We start from the raw sequence: 19,033 nt of genomic DNA, 5'->3' as shown, positions 1-19,033 counted from the left end.
AGTACAGTTTGTAACAGCAAAAGATTGGAGACACCTACATATCTACTAATGGGAAATAATTAAATAAAATTTAATATGTATTTTTAGTACAGAAGATTATGGAACAGTTAAATAGAATGAGTTAGATTTATATGTTCTGATGTGGAATGATCTCTGAAATATATTGTTAATGGATAAAAAGCAAGGTGCAGAAAAATACACACAGAACAGCTCTATTTATGTAAAATGAAGGGAGAAAAATCTATGAATTTGTACGTTTTTATGAATGTTTGTAAATGCACTGAAAAGATTAGCAGACTAGTGGTAATTCTTGTCTCTGAGGCTAGGGGTAGGATTAGCAGGATAAAAGCTGATTTTACTTTTCATTGTTTTGGTTTTATATTTCATGAACTCATGTGAATTTGTTGATGTCCTATTTGTGGGACTTTTAAGAAAAACACACATTTTCCTTAGATTGTGTTAAGTTAAAACAGTTGATCTGGAGAATTAATTTTATGGTTTGTTAATTTACCCATGAAGAAACATATGGGGTTATTTGTTATGTAGCAGGAAATAAAACAGGCAGGATTCCTGTCCTTGCAAGGCTTACACTCTAGTGGATTCAAGTTTCAAATAGTTTTCTATGTATAGGCCACCCCCACTCTTATAAGATTCCTCACCCCCACAGAAAAACACCTCAGACCAACTTTCTGTACTTCTCATGACCTCAGGAAGAAATAAATGTAAGGAATAAAGTGTGAAGAATATACACATAAGCCATCTCTAAACTGCCATCTCTGCTTAACAATCATGCTGCAGATTTCCAAAAGCAGCAGGGATAAAATAATATAGTATTAGTAAAATAGGTTTCTTGGGATGCCCTAGAAACCCTAAATTCTTTCTATGACTGTTTCTACGGGAAAAGGTACCAGTTCTAAACAACTGACTTAGTAAATGCACTGCTGGAGCACACTCTGTAAGTAGTCGGCAGCCTGTACTCGGGCAACTGCTAAGCTTAAATAGCTAAAAACTCACTGGCACCCGCACAGAAGTTCTTGTACATACACTTTACTGTTGGATCCTTTCTATGACACTGACGAAGGCACAATAATTAAGAAAGAATGACAGCCTATAGGAGTATCCTTTGAGGCCTTTCCACCAGCTGGAATCTCAACATCATACTAGGCTTTAGCTACAAGGCTGCCCACACTGGTAGCAGAAAATTGAATTCATGCTTCTGAGCAGTCTCTGAGGCAAAGCATTGATATTTCATAGCAATTCCTATTTTTTTCTTCTTTTCTTACACATGCAGATGAAAAGTCCCCAGTTTTCAGCTGCCAGAACAGCTAAATATTGTCATCATCAGAGAAATTAAATGCTTGTCTCAAAGAAGGAACTGCTCTTTGGAAATTCCTGTGCATCTCAGGGCAAAGGAAAAAACTGTCGTTGACAATTCATCTTTGCTACAGGATGAATGTATTTATCACACATAGCTTTACACAGCTGAGAACAACTCTAAGCCAGGGTAGCAAGAAAATTCTCAGTTTGGAAAGAGGCATCATGCCTAGTCACTGAACTTCAAAGTTACTCCCACCTCCATCAACCTACGTGACCTTGGGTAAACCACCTGACATTTCCACACTCCTTCATATTCCATTTCCTTCCTCATGCTGTTCTCTGTCTGGAATGCCTTCCTTGACATCTCCTCCAAGTCTCAAATTCTTATAAAATGCTGTTCTGTGACGTTTTCCCTGATTCCCTTAACCAAGCCAGCTTCTTTCCTACTCATATCTCCACTCTACATTGTCCATACTTCCAATATATCATGTATCACATAACATTACTATTGCATATTTATCATTCTATTTATTTTAGTTTAGTTTATCATGTTATTTTATGGTCATCTTAGGGTATCAGGTTATATGCTACTATTCACATTAGTAGTATTATGAGCAATTACTATGTATCAGGCTCTATATGAATACATTATCCCTGTCATAAAAGCCCTATAAGATGGGTATCATTATTATTACCATTTTTTACAGTTGAAGAAAATAAAAATCAAAAGGGATTATACAAATGATTAGCAGTGGCACTGAGAGTCAAAATAAAGACTATTTTACCATGCTTTTAATCACTATCCTAAAATACTACCTATAAGTAGGAGTAGATAATATTTACTAAGTTCTTACTACGTATCAGACTCTGTACTATGTGCTCTACATATATTAGCTAATTTGACCCTCAAAAAAGCCTGTGATGTAGAAATCGTGATTATGATTTTCATTTTTTTAATGAATTTAAGGTTCAGAATGGTTAAATGACTTCCCCAAATCAAAGAACTATGGAGGCTAGATTTGAATGTAGGTCATTCACCCCCAGTGCCTGAGCCCTTACCCTGAGCTCTTACTCTATTCCATTAACGGATGGTAGAATTTTTTTTTTTTAACCTTTGAAAGTACTGCACAAGTTTTCAAGAATAATCTATCTGGAAACAGAAAACTGGAAAGTTACCTCTTGTGAGTCCTGCAAATGAGCAAAGTCTAACAAGCCCTGAAGCACTCACCTTAGCACATGTGTGGATCCATTAATGGTTGTGGTTGAACAGGGGACAGTCTGGCCCAGAACGGAAGGTCTTCGGTAGCGTTCATTGTCACAGCAGAGGATGATGAGGAAGGCATGTCTAAAAGACTTATTCAAGAAGGCGTAGAGAAAGGGGTTCAACCCAGAATTTATGTAGCCAAGCCAGAGGAAAGCGGTCCACACCTGCCCAGGGACAGTGTAGTCTACGAATGGATCCACAATATTGGTGACAAAGAATGGAGCCCAGCAGAGGCAGAAGCAACCCATGATGATGCACAGGGTCTTGGCTGCTTTGGTCTCTGTCCTCATGCGATGAGTGCTATGTTGGTCTGCTGGCTGGGGCCTGCCCTCTGAGGGGGCTCCTGCCCGTTGTAACATCTGGATCTGGTGGGCATGCCCCTTAGCTGTGACATAGATGCGATAATAGGCCAGCACCATGAGGAGAAACGGGATGTAGAATGCCACCACAGAGCAGGTGATGGCATAGGGCTTGTTGACCATGAAGATGCAGTACGTAGAGTTAGCGTTCTTGTTGAACTTCCTTTTTTCTATCTGAGAGTTAGAGAGAGAGAGGAAATGAGGAAGGAAGGGAGAAAGGGAAGGAAAAAGTGAACAGGAAGAAGCAGGAGGGGAATGAGAAAAATTGTAAGAAAAGGAAAAGGATAAAAAAGAAGAGAAAAGGAGGGTTTGGAAGGTAGAAAGAAGGGAAGAAGAATAGTGAAGGAAAGGGAGGGATGAATAAAAGAAAAAGGTGAAGGGAAAGGAAATAAAAAAGAAGGTTTATCAGCAAAGCTTTTCTTTTTCTTCTAATAAGCCTACAGCACATAGAACCATGATGGCAGAAAAGGAATATACTTTTGGCTGCTTTGGGTATTCTTATATCTCAGTATTTCCCATATAAAATTTAGAATCAGCTTATCAATTTCCATAAAAATCTTTTAGAATTTTGATTGGAGTTAGAATAGAATGACTGAGGAAAAATAACAGTTTTTCAATGTTAAGTCTTCCAATTCACAAACATGATAATTCTTTCCCTTTACCTAAGTCTTCTAGAATTTCAGTAATATTTTACATTTTTGTGTAAATATCTTACACATCTTTTATTAGATTAATCCTAAGTATTTCTATTTTTATTCCATTGCAAACAGTACTACATTAAAATTCTTATTCGTAATTGTCTGTTGCTAATACACAGAACTCAGTGAAAATTTTTTGTATATTGGCTATGTATCCAGGAACTTTGTTAAATTAGTAACTAATATTTCATCTTTAGATTCTTCTGAATTTTTTCCATGAATACTCATGTGATCTGCAAATAATGACAATTTCACTTCTTCCTTTCCAGTCTTAATACCATTTTCCTTGCATATTGAACTTGATAAGATCAACAGTACAATACTGAATAAAAGGGGTAATAGTGGACACCATTGTTACAGTCCTGGTTTCAGGAGAGGAGCTTTCAATATTTTACTATTAAGTATGACACTTGCTGTAAGTTTTTTGTCAATGCACTCTATTTGAGAAAGTTCCCTTCTATTCTTAGTTTGATGAACTTATATATACTACCAAATGTAAAATAGATAGCTAGTGGGAAGCAGCTGCATAGCACAGAGAGATCAGCTCAGTGCTTTGTGACCACCTAGAGGGGTGGGATAGGGAGGGTGGGAGGGAGATGCAAGAGGGAGGAGATATGGGGATATATGTATATGTATAGCTGATTCACTTTGGTATAAAGCAGAGACTAACACACCATTGTAAAGCAATTATACTCCAATAAAGATGTTAAAAAAAAAGAATAAATAAAATTTCTGTGTATACTTACACATTCATCATCATAAAAAAATTATGATTGTATATTGAATTTTGTCAATGCATTTTTGGCAGTAATGAGATGATCATGTGGGTTTTCCCTTCTTTCTTTTATTCATACAGTGAATTACATTGATTGTGTTAAATTCCTGGCATAAACCTCATTTGTATTGGATACTGTGATATACTAGGTCCCTCTTAAGAATTGAGACTTTTTTTCCCACCTATAAACTCTGCCTGCTGACAGCTCTTAGTTACCAGCCTTCTCTAGAAATAGTCCTTGGCTGAAGAGAGCTGTGTAACCCAATGACTCTTCCCTTCCGGAGGTCAGCATGCATGTAGTGTGAAGATACACATGAACAGAGATATGTATTATATATATTTTGATACATAACACACTATTTCATTCATTGTGTACACATTTAGTATCTTGTCCTATAGTATTGATATATTGTAAGGTTATAGTATATCCTCCTATTGAACTGACATTTTTAATCATTACAAAATCTCTTTTTTTCTAAGTATTACTTGCCTTAAGTCACAGGAATCTAACTCTATATTTCACCTAGGAACAAAGATTCATGATTTGCTAATTCAGTATTTGCAGCAACTTTATAGACCCTAATTACCATGAATAACAAGGATCAACTGTACATGTGTTATGAACATCTGGGTTTTGCTAGTTTCCCTCTAGGCAGATTCAATGTGCAAATGAGTAAAAAGATATGAAATGCAATCATAATACCATGGAGCAAATACTAGGCACGTTAACAGTAAGCAGATGCCCCATTCAGTTACGTGAAGTAAACAGGGGATGCTTCTATCTCACTCTCACAAATGAACAAAATTCCCTAGGTTATTCTCCTTGAAAGTTCTACGTCAGAAGGTAAGAGTGCTGTACCCTTGTTACAAGTTTTAATGCACAGAAGATTATGCTTCCAAAGGCTTCTCCATTAGGGATTAAGTTTAGCACAAACCTAAGAACACAGACTCTGGAGTCCAGTAAGTCTGGGCTTAGATATAGTCACCACCACTCCCTAACAATGTGACTTAACCTCTCTGACCCTCAGTTTCCTGAGGACAATGACAGGATTTACATATACCATTATTGTGAGGCCTGAGCGAGATAATAATGATTAAATTAACACGGGGCTAGGCACACAGTAAGTGTTCAACATTTGTTGGCCATTATAATTATTTTTCTACTGGTTATTGGAAATTTGAATCTCATTTCCCCCAAGAATGATAAAAATGAAAGTTTGAAAGAAGAGGGACAGGATTTAAGAAAATATCAATACAGTCTCCCTTGTACGGATCCCCTTTCACTTCTCCACTCCTCTGTGCCCAGTATTTCTTTCAGAAGCCCAAGGAACTCTCGTTCTGACATACCACATGCAAATCCTGGCCCAGCCTTGGTTTGGATATCCTTTCCTGGACAAAGAATAAGGCAAGATTAGGGGCTAGGAATGGGATGGAGAGAGGAAGGGGCAGCTCCTACTCTGACTGGTCCTCTTGGGCCAGAGCTCACTCTCAATCTCTCCTCCCCATTCTCCTCCCTACCACAACACGGTCCTGGGATCCATTTTAAAGTGATTGCCTGACAACTTCCTTAGGGAATATACATACCTGCTAATGGATCCAGACCATAGCTTTCGATCTTCATTATAAGTTTGATATTAAAAACATAGTATGTCAGAGCTGGAAACTCTTCATGAGCATCTAGACAGGGCTTGGCAGAAGCCTGGCACCTGTGCCACGTGCTGTTCTCCTGCACCACTGGAAGACACTGTTCCCACTGAGGACCCATGAATTTTCTCATCACAGACTTTCAGGAAGTGGGTCAGGGACGGAGCTGAGCTCAGGGTCCAGTTCTCTCGACTTCTGGCCCAAACATTCTCCAGAAGCCCCCACCTCCTTGACAGGTTTTCTGTGGGTCACTGTAAGCCTCATAGGATCTCAGCATGAAATGAGATGAAGGCCTCTTGGGGCACATCACTTCCCTCAGGCTCACTTCCCTCTATGTCTGCTAAGCTTTGAACACCTGTTTTGCTATTCAATAGCTGTGTGACACTGGGCATGTTACTTCACTTTTTGACCCTGAGTTTTCTCATCTGTGAAATGGGGGAAAAGTATTGTAATTTTCCCAAAGGGATGCTGTCAGGATTATATGTACATAGTGTACTTTCTGGCATGCAGTAAGCTTTTGAAAATGTTAGCCTGCTTTTTTTGTTTGTTATTGTTGTTACTCAGACCGCTATCAGGATCTTTCTTAGAATATCCACCTAACCTGACATTGTTTATTTAGAATCCCAAGCAAACAAAGTTAGTCAGACAGTAAACCAGTGGGGTCTGCACGAGTACTTACCAAATCAATTATGCCAACGTTATTCCAGCCTTGCATTATAGGGAGAAAAGAGATAAACAAGGGGATGACCCAGCAGCCTCCCAGCATTAATGCGATGTGCAGAGGGGTCATCTTGTTCCTATAGACCAAAGGCTGGCAGCAGATGGCATAATACCTGGAGAGGGGATAGGGGGGTGCCAAGGGAAAGGATGGATGAGAGGGAGAAGGAGGGAGCATAATTGATGAGAGAGAAGAGGGGAGAAGGATGAAGAAGGGCGATAAGCAGAGGAGATATTGGGAAAGAGGAAAATTAGAGGGGGAGGTAGAGAATAAAAATAAGGAAGGAAGAGAAAATAATGGGGGGAAATGGGGTGAGTGGGTAGTAGAGGAAGGGAAGGAGAAGGAGAGAGAAGTGGGAAAAGAACAGAGGAAAGAAAAAAGCAATGGTACAATAAAATGTTATATTGGTCAAAGAGTTTCTACTATTATAAATATAAACTTTAGATCATACATATGAGAACCAGGCATTGGTCCCATATCCCTCTTCCTCTCCCAATATCTGAGAAGCTCAACATATACCTGAGGGTCTTCTCAGTCTCAGACACGGATCCAACACTACCCTCATGCCTGGGCATTTTAAGAGCTTCTGTCCAGCTCTCTGGGCCTCAGTGTCTAGATGTATGCAGTCCTCTCTGATAACAACTTGAGGTGACCCAGGGTTGGCCCTATATCTGAGCTCTAAAAACAGTATCTCAAACTTGTCCCCATCCTCTTGATCACCTACCTATACTGAGGTGATGCTCTAAGTCAGTGTTCTTTAAATTGTGGTCCAAAAATTCCGCCCTTCTCCCCTGCATCAGACTCACCTCAGGAGACCTACTTAAAATGCAGATTCCAAGGATCTCCTGAATTAGAGCCTGTTAGGGAGGAATCTGGAGTTTGCATTTTGACAAGTGGAAGTCATTACTGCTGTTTGCTAGGTATGTCCAGTTCCCCCTTTTGGGCACATGCACTTCCTGACCTCCTTGTGGTTAAGTGGGGCCGAGTGACTTGGCCTACGAGTCATGAACAGAATTGACATGTGTTACTTCTGGGCTGAACCATTTAACTGTTTCTCTGATGCCAAGAATGTCAAGTTCCAAATATTTCCTGCTCCATCATTTCCTACCTACTGGTAGAGACCATCTCATCCCCATTTATCAGGGTCCGATCTTCTCATGGGACTCTCTGCTCACGCTTTCCTGAGCCCAGATTCTGCCTAGAGTACTAACTTTCTTCTTATCTCCAGAGAGAGGTGCAACTTGCCAAACTCAATGATCTGGTCTTTAACTCCCAGATTGCTCCTTGTATGTTGTTCCAGTCATGGAGATCACTACTTCCATGCCCAGGAAGTTCACTGAACTGGCAACAGGCAAAATACCATGGTAGTTCTATCAGCCATTTGTCTTTGGAAGAGTCAAAGAAAAAATGCAAAGAGACAGCCTGGGGGCTAAGTCTATTCTTTAAGATTTTTCACCATTTAATGATGAGCCACCCCCTTATATCCCTCATTTTATGCAGTTCACTTTGTTAATTTTTACAACCTCTTCTTTTCTTTTCTTAATTCAAAGCATAACTAATAGAACAATGGCTATATTCTTTGAAAAGGTGGTGGTAGGATGAGTTGGGAGAGAGGGTGCAATGAGAAGGAGAGCCTAGTGTTAAAGCATGACAAGAGCGTGCCTCAGGCGCTGCAAGGGGATTATACCCTTCCCTACAGGGCATCAAAGAGTAGCTAACCACATTGTACCAGGGAGCTCCCTGTGGCCAGCAAGACAGTGGGGTATCCTGATCTGGACCAGAGTATAGAACAACAGACCAAACAATGGGAGAGGGAATTACTCAGGAACTAACTTTCTCTACCTGTAAAACTGACATGGTAGCCAAATCTAACTAAAGCTAACTCAGTAACGGAAAGAACCATGATTAGCTGGAATTCTCTCCACACTCATCACTTATTTAAGAAAGGCAAATTATATCACAGTGGCAAGTTTTCCTTGAATGGCTGTATTAACAATCATCAGAGGTTTACTAACATAGAGCTGATGAATTTGGAGTACATAAAAATATACTTTTTTCTTCAAATTTTGCTCCCTTCCTTATTTCCTGCTAGAGGGCCTAGATTAGATATTGGTTTTGTACATTTACCATTTTTCCTCCTTTTTCTTGGTAATAGCATCCCAAATCCTTTGGGAATTCTCTTCTCTGTTGCTGTCATGTAGCTGGGAAAAAAAATGATGGGACTGACTTTTCCAGCTGGGGAGTGACCCAATCAGACATTTTCCTGGGACTTTGAATGTCATGCAGAGTGATGCAAAAATGGCAAAGTCAGAGAAGGTTCCTCTATTCCCACAGCAGCTTCCTGGTGGGGCTGAGAGTAGCTCCTGCTCCTTGGATCTTTGGGCAGTCATGCTCTTGCCCCTTTGGGTCCTCATTCTTTAGCTCTTCCTTCAATTAAATAAGTCACCTCATATTTTCCCACAAAATTTCCTTTTTGCTTAAGTTGATCTTATGTGTGCAAGTGTGTCCCCATCTCCCAAAAGATATGTTGAAATCCAAACCCTCGGTGCCTTGGAATACGGCCTTATTTGGAAATAGGATCTTTAGAGAGGTAATAATAGGATAGGATAGGATAAAAATAGGATCTTTAGAGAGGCCATTAGGGTGGGCCTTAATCCAACATGACTGAAATCCTTTCAAAAAGGGAAAGTTAGACACAGACAGATATGCTCAGTGAGAAGATGGCATTGTGAAGACAGAGGATTGAAATGATGCTTCTACAAGCAAAAGAACACCAAAGATTGCCAGCAAAACAACTGAAGCTAGAAGAGACAAGGAAGAATCTTTTCCCTACAGGTTCAGAGGGAGCAGGGCCCTGCTAACACCTTGATTTCAAACTTCTAGCCTCTAGAACTGTAAGACAATAAATATCCTGTTGTTCCAGACCACCCAGTTTATGGTACTTTGTTATGATAGCCCTAGCAAAAGCTAACAAAGTTGGCTAAAGGCAGCCTCTGTTACTTGCAACCAAAGTACCTTGCCTCAATAAAAATGGTTTTGAATGCCAGATATGTCCTTCATAGATGCTTCGTTCTGAGTAAGAATACCTTTGTTTTTATTCAATATACCTCCAGATCATAGCACAAATTATAGCATCCCTTCATCTACCAACCCAAAGAAGGCAATCAAGGGATAAGTGAAAAATATTGGGTTGGCCAAAAAGTTAGTTTGGGTTTTTCCATAACATCTTACAGAAAAACCCAAAGGAACTTTTTGGCTAACCCAATAGATATCCCCCCTTACCTTTGCTGTATAATTTATAATTTTTGAGGTTTGGAACGGATGTCAAGATATTGGGTAAAGATAAGACTTTAGGAATTTGGGTTGGATCTCCATTGTCATATAAATCTAAAAATTCAAAAAGACAAAGCCAAATTAAACACCTTGCAGGACAAAAGGTATATTTGAGGAAGCAAGATGTTCTTCTGACCTCCATAAGTAGATATGGATGTTTAGAGGATTATGTTGGGAAGACAATAGAATTTACAGAAGAACATGTAGATTATATTCAAAGTATTTGAATACATGGTTATATTGGTGCTCATAACATTTTTATGAAAGCCTTTCTTTCTAAGTCTAACTTGGCAGGGTGACTGTCTGATTCCCATGGCATGATGAATATCCTGTCAACAATAAGAAATCCCCAAGTTCTGCTGTCCAAATGTTCTATGCTTTAATTTGCATTACCCTAGGCTATTAGGAGCTGCTGCTACAGAGAAATAAATAATGGTGACGGGTTTCCTTTTGAAATTCAACTTCAAGGGGAATCCTGTGGATGTAGTACACATGCTACCAATCCCTTATGCATTTACATACATAGTCAGTGCCCTGGACAATGAGTGCTTGCAATAAAGTTCCTTGGACAGCTCATTTCCCAGGGGGCTAAGGTGGGACACAGCCATGGTTTCTTGCACAGAGAGCTGTAGAAAGTTACTCTTGCATGATGTGAGGTGGCTGGGCAAGCCTGGGAAAAATCCTTCATTTCCTACCTTAAAAGTTAGCAATAAGTAAAAGGAAAAAAGAATTTCATTTTCTTCAAATTATACCGATTGAATTGTGAATAATAGTAAGGATGAATAAGAAAAATACCACATTCTGTCTATGTATGTGTTTTACTTAAATCTTCTCCTCTACATCTTCAATCTGGTGCTATATCTTACAGTAAAAATACTATGATTTTTAAGTGGCACGGAGTAGAGAATATAAGGTTTTTATCTGGAGCTCAAATTAGAGCACTCGATTTTATGGGCCCAAGATTCTTACCAAGGCCTTGGCATCCTTGAGACAGCTGCCATAAATAAGCCACCTCATATTCTTCTAATTTCTTTCCTTATATCTTTCCAACCTTTGCTTTCTAGCAAAGGATCTGAAAAATAAACATCCTCTTGAAGGCTGCATTCAAGAGTGTAAATTAAGTATGTGAAAACAAACATCACTCAATAAAATGATTAATAAAAATTGAGTTCTAGGGCTTCCCTGGTGGCGCAGTGGTTGAGAGTCCGCCTGCCGACGCAGGGGAACATCGGTTCGTGCCCCGGTCCGGGAAAATCCCATGTGCCGCGGAGCGGCTAGGCCCGTGAGCCATGGCTGCTGAGTCTGCGCGTCTGGAGCCTGTGCTCCGCAACGGGAGAGGCCACAACAGTGAGAGGCCCGCGTACCGCAAAAAAATAATAATAATAAAATTGAGTTCTAGTGTTAACTGACCCTTAAAATGCTAACTTTTGTCTACAGATCAAGGACCAGATAGAAATCAGAAAACTTGATCTTTACCTATCATGGTTGCTTTTTAATATTTACATTTGGATTATATTACCAGTGCTAATAACAAATATATTTGTCCTATTATGAACTGCCTCCCAAACACATGTACAACACAAATACACAGAAGTAGCTAGTTAAATTTGCAAGTTATTTGGAGTTTAGGCAAAGCACACTTGCTGGGTTAATAATAAGAGTTACTTTTCATTTACTTACCAAGAGGTCTACCTGTATCATCTCATTTGGTCCTCACAACTACTTCTGAAATAGGAACTATAAATGCACCCCTTTCACAGATGAGGAAACAGAAACACAGAAGTGCTAAGATTTGTCCAAGGTCCCACTGGTGGTAAGAACCAAGCTGGGATCTGGCCCAGGCACAAGGGTCAGAAGGTTAATTTCACTACTACCACTTCACTCTGCCACCTTCCCAAAATCCCCAAGGGATTATTCTAATTCTTTACAAGCCACTTTGGAAACATAAAAACATTGAATCTCAAAACGTGAAGGATCCTCAAAATCCTGAAATCCCCAAGTCCCTTCTAAAATGAGGTATATCCAAGCCTGCATGAATGCACTAAGGACTGGGAATTCACCAAGTCCTACAACAGTACATTCTAAACTCAAGGCTCTCCTGAAGTTAAAAAGGTCTCCTCCAAAATGCATTTTCTGTAACTTCCAGTTTTACCCTCTGTCTCAATTTAAAATTTCTATCTCTAATTCTTCTTCTGCACAGTACTCCTACAGATATCTGAAGAGAGCTTCTACATTCCTCTTAAGTTTTATTTTCTGCAGGTAAAAATATTCACAGTTGTATTCAACCAGGGTTGATTCTGCATGCCAAAGGATATTTGGTAATGTATGGAGACATATTTTGTTGCCATAACTGGAAAGGGTGATGCTACTGGCAACCAGTGGGTAAAGATCAGGGATGCTGCCAAATGTCTTACAAGGCACAAGACAGCCCCCTACAACAAAGAATCATCTGGTCTACAAGGACAGTAGTGCCACATTTGAGAAACTTTGGTTTAGAGGAGGTGATTTTCACCAACAGCAGGGGCTCTGTGTCCTCTGTATGTTACAGTGTGCCATTCCCTCTTAAGAGTGGGAGCCACAAGGAGAGCATAATACTCTGGTGTATCCTACACAGACCAGAAAAGAAAGAACGTCACCTTCTATCCTGCCTGCCATAACTTAATACAACCTGTGGGACACCCAGCAGTACAAGACACCTGCACCTTCTCAGAGCTATGATCTAGGACAGGAGGTGAGAAAAGTCTACCCCTAACTGATTTATAAGTTCCAGAGATGTTTGCCTGTTCACAATTGTATCCTCAATGTCTAGTACAATGCTAGATATAGAGTAATGCTCACAAAAGGGCTGAATAAATAGTAAACCCTGAATAACTACCAATTAAAATAAATTACATTAAAATGTGGAACCAGGTTTTTGGGATGTGAAAGGTCATATCTAGTAGAGGGATGGGGAAAGGCTATCTCCAATAAGTGTCTTTTAAGTTGGATTTCAGAGACTGGGCAAGGACAGTGGAGGAGAAAGTATAATCCAGTTGCTATAAAGAGCATGGACAAAGACCTGGACACAGAAATTGTATATATATAAATATATATCCATCTATAAATATACATGCATGTATCCACATACCCATATAAATATAACAGAGTACAAGTTAACTGGATGGTAGAGTGTTTATTTGGAAGTAGAAGTAAGCCTAGAAAACTGGCTGAAGGGCAGATTTCAGAGCAATGGTTCTCCAACATAGTGTGCTTCAGAATCACCTAGAGAGCTTGTTGAAACACCGATTGTAGGCAGATCTTGAATGAGGCCCAAGAATTTGCATTTCTGATACGTTCTCAAGTGATGTTGCTGCTGGTGGTTTGGAGATCACACTTTGAGAACTACTGTCTTAGAGGAGTGCTATACTCGGAGGAATCACCAAAAGTTCTTTTTGAACTGGAAAATGTCCATCACAATCAACACTGCTCTACCAAAGGAGCTGAATTACAACAAACTCAAGAGACAGAGTGGTTGGTTCACAGGCTAGGTGGATAGTATTCATCAGAAAAACCAATTCTGTCTCATCTCAGGACTAATCTATTAGGTCTGTTCTCTAGACTTCCATTGGACAATTGGCATTCTTTTTTAACTAGAAAACTTTTACACAGTGGTTAAGTAAATGTTCAAATGACAAGTGAGGTTCCAGATGGTCAGGACTAACTAAAATGTAGCAAGGATATTTACAAAGTAATATCTTATGCAAAACAGTTCTAAGTATTGCTCACAAAACTCCATTAAAACCCACTTTGGTAGACCAGCCATCAGCTTCTCCAACCACAGCCATGTGTAAATGTGTGAGCAAATTGCTTTTAAATGTCTCTGGGGACACAATTTACTTTGACAACTCTTAGAAGGCAGTCATGTATTTTAAGTTCCATGCTAATCTCTTCCCCACTCTACCTGCAATTAAGGAAAATTCTTCCTCCTCACTTCCTGCCCTCCCAAGCACAGTGAAGGCAGAAAGAGCAAACAGAACAACCTGGAACCCTAGACTCTCAGAATCAGAGGAGATTTTAGCAGTCATCGTACGTTTTTGCATCTGGGTACCAACTCTGTGGTCTTGGGATCAGTTACTTAACCTCTCCAAGATTCAGTTTCCTCATCTGTAAAGTGGAGATCATTATGTCCAGCTCATTGACTGGCTGTGGGAATTGATGAAATAATACGTTTAAAACTTAGGAAGTTCCTGGCACATAAAGCTTAATAAATAGCAGTTACTATTTTTATTCTCAGACCCTCTGATCTTATATGTATACATATACTTATTTCATGCATGTTACTGTAAACAAAGTTAAATACATTTTGGAACCAGGGACTCTAAATTATTTAACAAATAAAATAGAAGCCACTGGGTTCAACATCTCTCTTAGTAGTTGATTCTAAGAAACAAAAGGTAAATGAGTTGGTCCCTAAAGGTGAATGGAAACGATAAGACCATACTGGCTACAATCAAAGGGGTTGATTAGATGTAGTATCCTCTCATAGACTTAATCCAGGCCCAGTTCTTCTAACTGAGATGGCTGAAGACAGCATCTTGGGTGATCACTGAGCCCAAATTTCCAATCAAGATCAGCTAAAGACCCCTCCCACACCCCAGGCCTGAGTGAGCCAGAGCCCCCTGATCAGCTGCTACTTTAACCCGGTCCTGTCTGGGTGGGGAACAGACACCCTCAGGTGACCTAGATGTAAAGGCAGGGCCAAATCCAAAGCTGAACCCCAGGAGCTCTGCGAACAAAGAAGAGAAAGGGAAATTTCTCGCAGAAGGCTCAGGAGCAGCGGATTAAATCTCCACAATCAACTTGATGTACGCTGCATCTCTAGAATACCTGAATAGACAACAAATCATCCCAAAATTGAGTCGGTGCACTTTGGGAGCAACTGTAGACTTCGGGTTTGCTTTCTGCATCTAATTTGTTTCTGATTTTATGTTTATCTTAGTTTAGTATTTAGAGCTTATTATCATTGGTAGATTTGTTTACTAATTTGGTTGCTCTCTTCCTTTTTATATATATATATGTTTTTTCCTTTTTCTCTTTTTGTGAGTGTGTATGTGTATGCTTCTTTGTGTGATTTTTCTCACTATAGCTTTGCTTTTACCACTTATCCTAGGGTTCTGTCTGTCCTTTTTTTTTTTTTTAAGCATAGTTTTAGCACTTGCTATCATTGGTGGATTTGTTTATTGGCTTGGCTGCTCTCTTCTTTCTTTTTATTACTCTTTTATTTTTTTATTATTATTATTTTTTTGTGGTATGCGGGCCTCTTACTGCTGCGGCCTCCCGTGTTGCGGAACACAGGCTCTGGATGCGTAGGCCCAGTGGCCATGGCCCACAGGCCCAGCTGCTCTGTGACATGCAGGATCCTCCCGGACCGGGGCACAAACCTGCATACCCCGCATCGGCAGGTGGACTCCCAACCACTGTGCCACCGGGAAGCCCTATTTTTTGTATTTTTAATAATATTCTTTTGTTTTAATAACTTTTTTTAATTTATTTATTTATTTTTCTTTCGTTCTCTTTTTTCTCCCTTTTCTTTATGAGCCATGTGGCTGACAGGGCCTTGGTGCTCTGGTCAGGTGTCAGGCCTGAGCCTCTGAGGTGGGAGAGCTAAGTTCATGACATTGGTCCACCAGAGACCTCCCAGCCCCATGCAATATCAATCGGCGAGAACTCTCCCAGAGATCTCCAACTAAATGCTAAGACCTGGCTCCACTCAACGGCCAGCAAGCTGCAGTGCTGGACACCCCATGCCAAACAACTACAAGACAGGAACAAAACCCGACCCATTTGCAGAGAGACTGCCTAAAATCATAATAAGTCCACAGACACCCCAAAACACACCATCAGACGTGGTCCTCCCCATAAGAAAGACAAGATCCAGCCTCATCCATCAGAACACAGGCACCAGTCCCTTCCACCAGGAAGCCTACACAACCCACTGAACCTACCTTACCCACTAGGGGCAGACACCAAAAACAACAGGAACTACGAACCTGCAGCCTGTGAAAAGGAGATCCCAAATGCAATAAATTAAGCAAAATGAGAAGACAGAGAAATACAGAGCAGATGAAGAAGCACGGTAAAAACCAACCAGACAAAACAAATGAAGAGGAAACAGGAAGTCTACCTGAAAAAGAATTCAGAGTAATGATAGTAAAGATATCCAAAATCTTGGAAATAGAATGGAGAAAATACAAGAAACGTTTAACAAGGACCTAGAAGAACTAAAGAGCAAACAAACAATGATGAACAAAACAATAAATGAAATTAAAAATTCTCTAGAAGGAATCAATAGCGGAATAACTGAGACAGAAGAACAGATAAGTGACCTGGAAGATAAAACAGTGGCAATAGCTACCGCAGAGCAGAATAAAGAAAAAAGAATGAAAAGAATTCAGGAAAGTCTCAGAGACCTCTGGGACAACATTAAATGCACCAACATTTGAATTATAGGGGTCCCAGAAGAAGAAGAGAAAAAGAAAGGGACTGAGAAAATATTTGAAGAAATTATAGTTAAAAACTTCCCTAATATGGGGGAAAGGAAATAGTCAACCAAGTCCAGGAAGTGCAGAGAGTCCCATACAGGATAAATCCAAGGAGAAACATGCCAAGACACATATTAATCAAACTATCAAAAATTAAATACAAAGAAAAAATATTAAAAGCAGCAAGGGAAAAATAACAAATAACATACAAGGGAATCCCCATAAGGTTAACAGCTGATCTTTCAGCAGAAACTCTGCAAGCCAGAAGGGAGTGGCAGGACATATTTAAAGTGATGAAAGGGAAAAGTCTACAACCAAGTTTATTCTACTCAGCAAGGGTCTCCTTCAGATTCGATGGAGAAATTAAAACCTTTACAGACAAGCAAAAGCTAAGCAAATTCAGCACCACCAAACCAGGTTTACAACAAATGGTAAATGAACTTCTCTAGGCAAGAAACACAAGGGAAGGAAAAGACCTACAATAACAAACCCAAAGCAATTAAGAAAATGTGAATAGGAACATACATATTGATAACTACCTTAAATGTAAATGGATTAAATGCTCCAACCAAATGATATATACTGGCTGAATGGATACAAACACAAGACCCATATATATGCTGTCTACAAGAAACCCAACTCAGACCTAGGGACACATATAGACTGAAAGTGAAGGGGATGGAAAAAGATATTCCATGCAAATGGAAATCAAAAGAAAGCTAGAGTAGCAATTCTCATATCACACAAAATATACTTTTTAAAATAAAGACTATTACAAGAGACAAAGAAGAACACTACAGAATGATCAAGGGATCAATCCAAGAAGAAGAAGATATAACAACTGTAAACATTTATGCACCCAACATAGGAGCACTTCAATTCATAAGGCAAATGCTAACATCCATAAAAGGGGAAATCGACAGAAACACAATCATAGTAGATGACTTTAACACCCCACTTTAACCAATGGATAGACTATCCAAAATAAAAATAAATAAGGAAACACAAGCTTTAAATGATACATTAAACAAGATGGACATGTAGGACATTCTGTCCAAAAACAACAGAATATACTTTCTTCTCAAGTGCTCATGGAATTCTCTAGGACAGATCATATCTTGGGTCACAAATCAAGCCTTGGTAAACATAAGAAACTTGAAATCATATCAACTATCTTTTCCGACCACAACGCTATGAGACTAGATATCAATTACAGGAAAAAATCTGTAAAAAATACAAACACGTGGAGGCTAAATAATACACTAATAACCAAGAGAACACTGAAGAAATCAAAAAATACCTAGAAACAAATGACAATGAATACCCGATGACCCAAAACTTATGGAATGCAGCAAAAGCAATTCCATTGTATTGTTTATAGCAATACAATCCTACCTTAAGAAACAAGAAACATCTCAAATAAACAACCTAACCTTACACCTAAAGCAATTAGAGAAAGAAGAACAAAAAAATCCCAAAGATAGCAGAAGGAAAGAAACCATAAAGATCAGATCAGAAATAAATGTAAAAGAAATGAAGGAAATGATAGCAACAATCAATAAAACTAAAAGCTGGTTCTTTAAGAAGATAAACAAAATTGATAAACCATTAGCCAGACTCATCAAGAAAAAAAGGGAGAAGACTCAAATCAATTGAATTAGAAATGATAAAGGAGAAGTAACAACTGACACTGCAGAAATACAAAGAATCATGAGAGATGATTACAAGCAACTATATGCCAATAAAATGGAAAACCTGGAAGAAATGTACAAATTCTTAGAAAAGCACAACCTTCCAAGACTGAACCAGGAAGAAATAGAAAATATAAACAGACCAATCACAAGCACTGAAATTGAAACTGTGATTAAAAATCTTCCAAGAAACAAAAGCCCAGGACCAGATGGCTTCACAGGCAAATTCTATCAAACATTTAGAGAAGAGCTAAAACCTATCATTCTCAAGCTCTTCCAAAATATAGCAGAGGGAGGAACACTCCCAAACTCATTCTACGAGGCCACCATCACCCTGATACCAAAACCAGACAAAGATGTGACAAAAAAAAGAAAACTATACGCCAATATCAATGATGAACATAGATGCAAAAATCCTCAACAGAATACGAGCAAATATAAGCCAACAGCACATTAAAAGGATCATACACCGTGATCAAGTGGGGTTTATTCCAGGAATGCAAGGATTCTTCAATGTATGCAAATCAATCAATGTGATAAACCATATTAACAAATTGAAGGAGAAAAACCATATGATCATCTCAATTGATGCAGAAAAGGCTTTCGACAAATTTCAACACCCATTTATGAGAAAAACCCTCCAGAAAGTAGGCATAGAGGGAAGTTACCTCAACATAATAAAGGCCATATATGACAACCCTACAGCCAACATC

The 19,033-nt window shown here is 39.2% G+C and overlaps 1 protein-coding gene across 1 annotated transcript in view; it reads right to left on the bottom strand.

Annotated features, from left to right (window-relative positions):
* The window catches only part of HTR4 (5-hydroxytryptamine receptor 4), a gene marked incomplete at both ends in the record, with an annotated part of 128,690 nt that overhangs the window by 17,960 nt on the left and 91,697 nt on the right, over nucleotides 1–19,033 (bottom strand). Inside the window, 2 exons of the mRNA XM_082836260.1 lie at nucleotides 2,546–3,114; nucleotides 6,737–6,890. Coding sequence (XP_082692386.1) covers nucleotides 2,546–3,114; nucleotides 6,737–6,890 — 723 coding nt within the window. The remainder of the gene's footprint in view (nucleotides 1–2,545; nucleotides 3,115–6,736; nucleotides 6,891–19,033) is intronic.

This window comes from Leucopleurus acutus (genome assembly GCF_964270905.1).
Source record: "Leucopleurus acutus genome assembly, chromosome: 3".
Taxonomy (NCBI): Eukaryota; Metazoa; Chordata; class Mammalia; order Artiodactyla; family Delphinidae; genus Leucopleurus; species Leucopleurus acutus.
The sequence above is the reverse complement of the archived record's forward strand: the minus strand, read 5'-3'. Positions and strand labels throughout refer to the sequence as shown.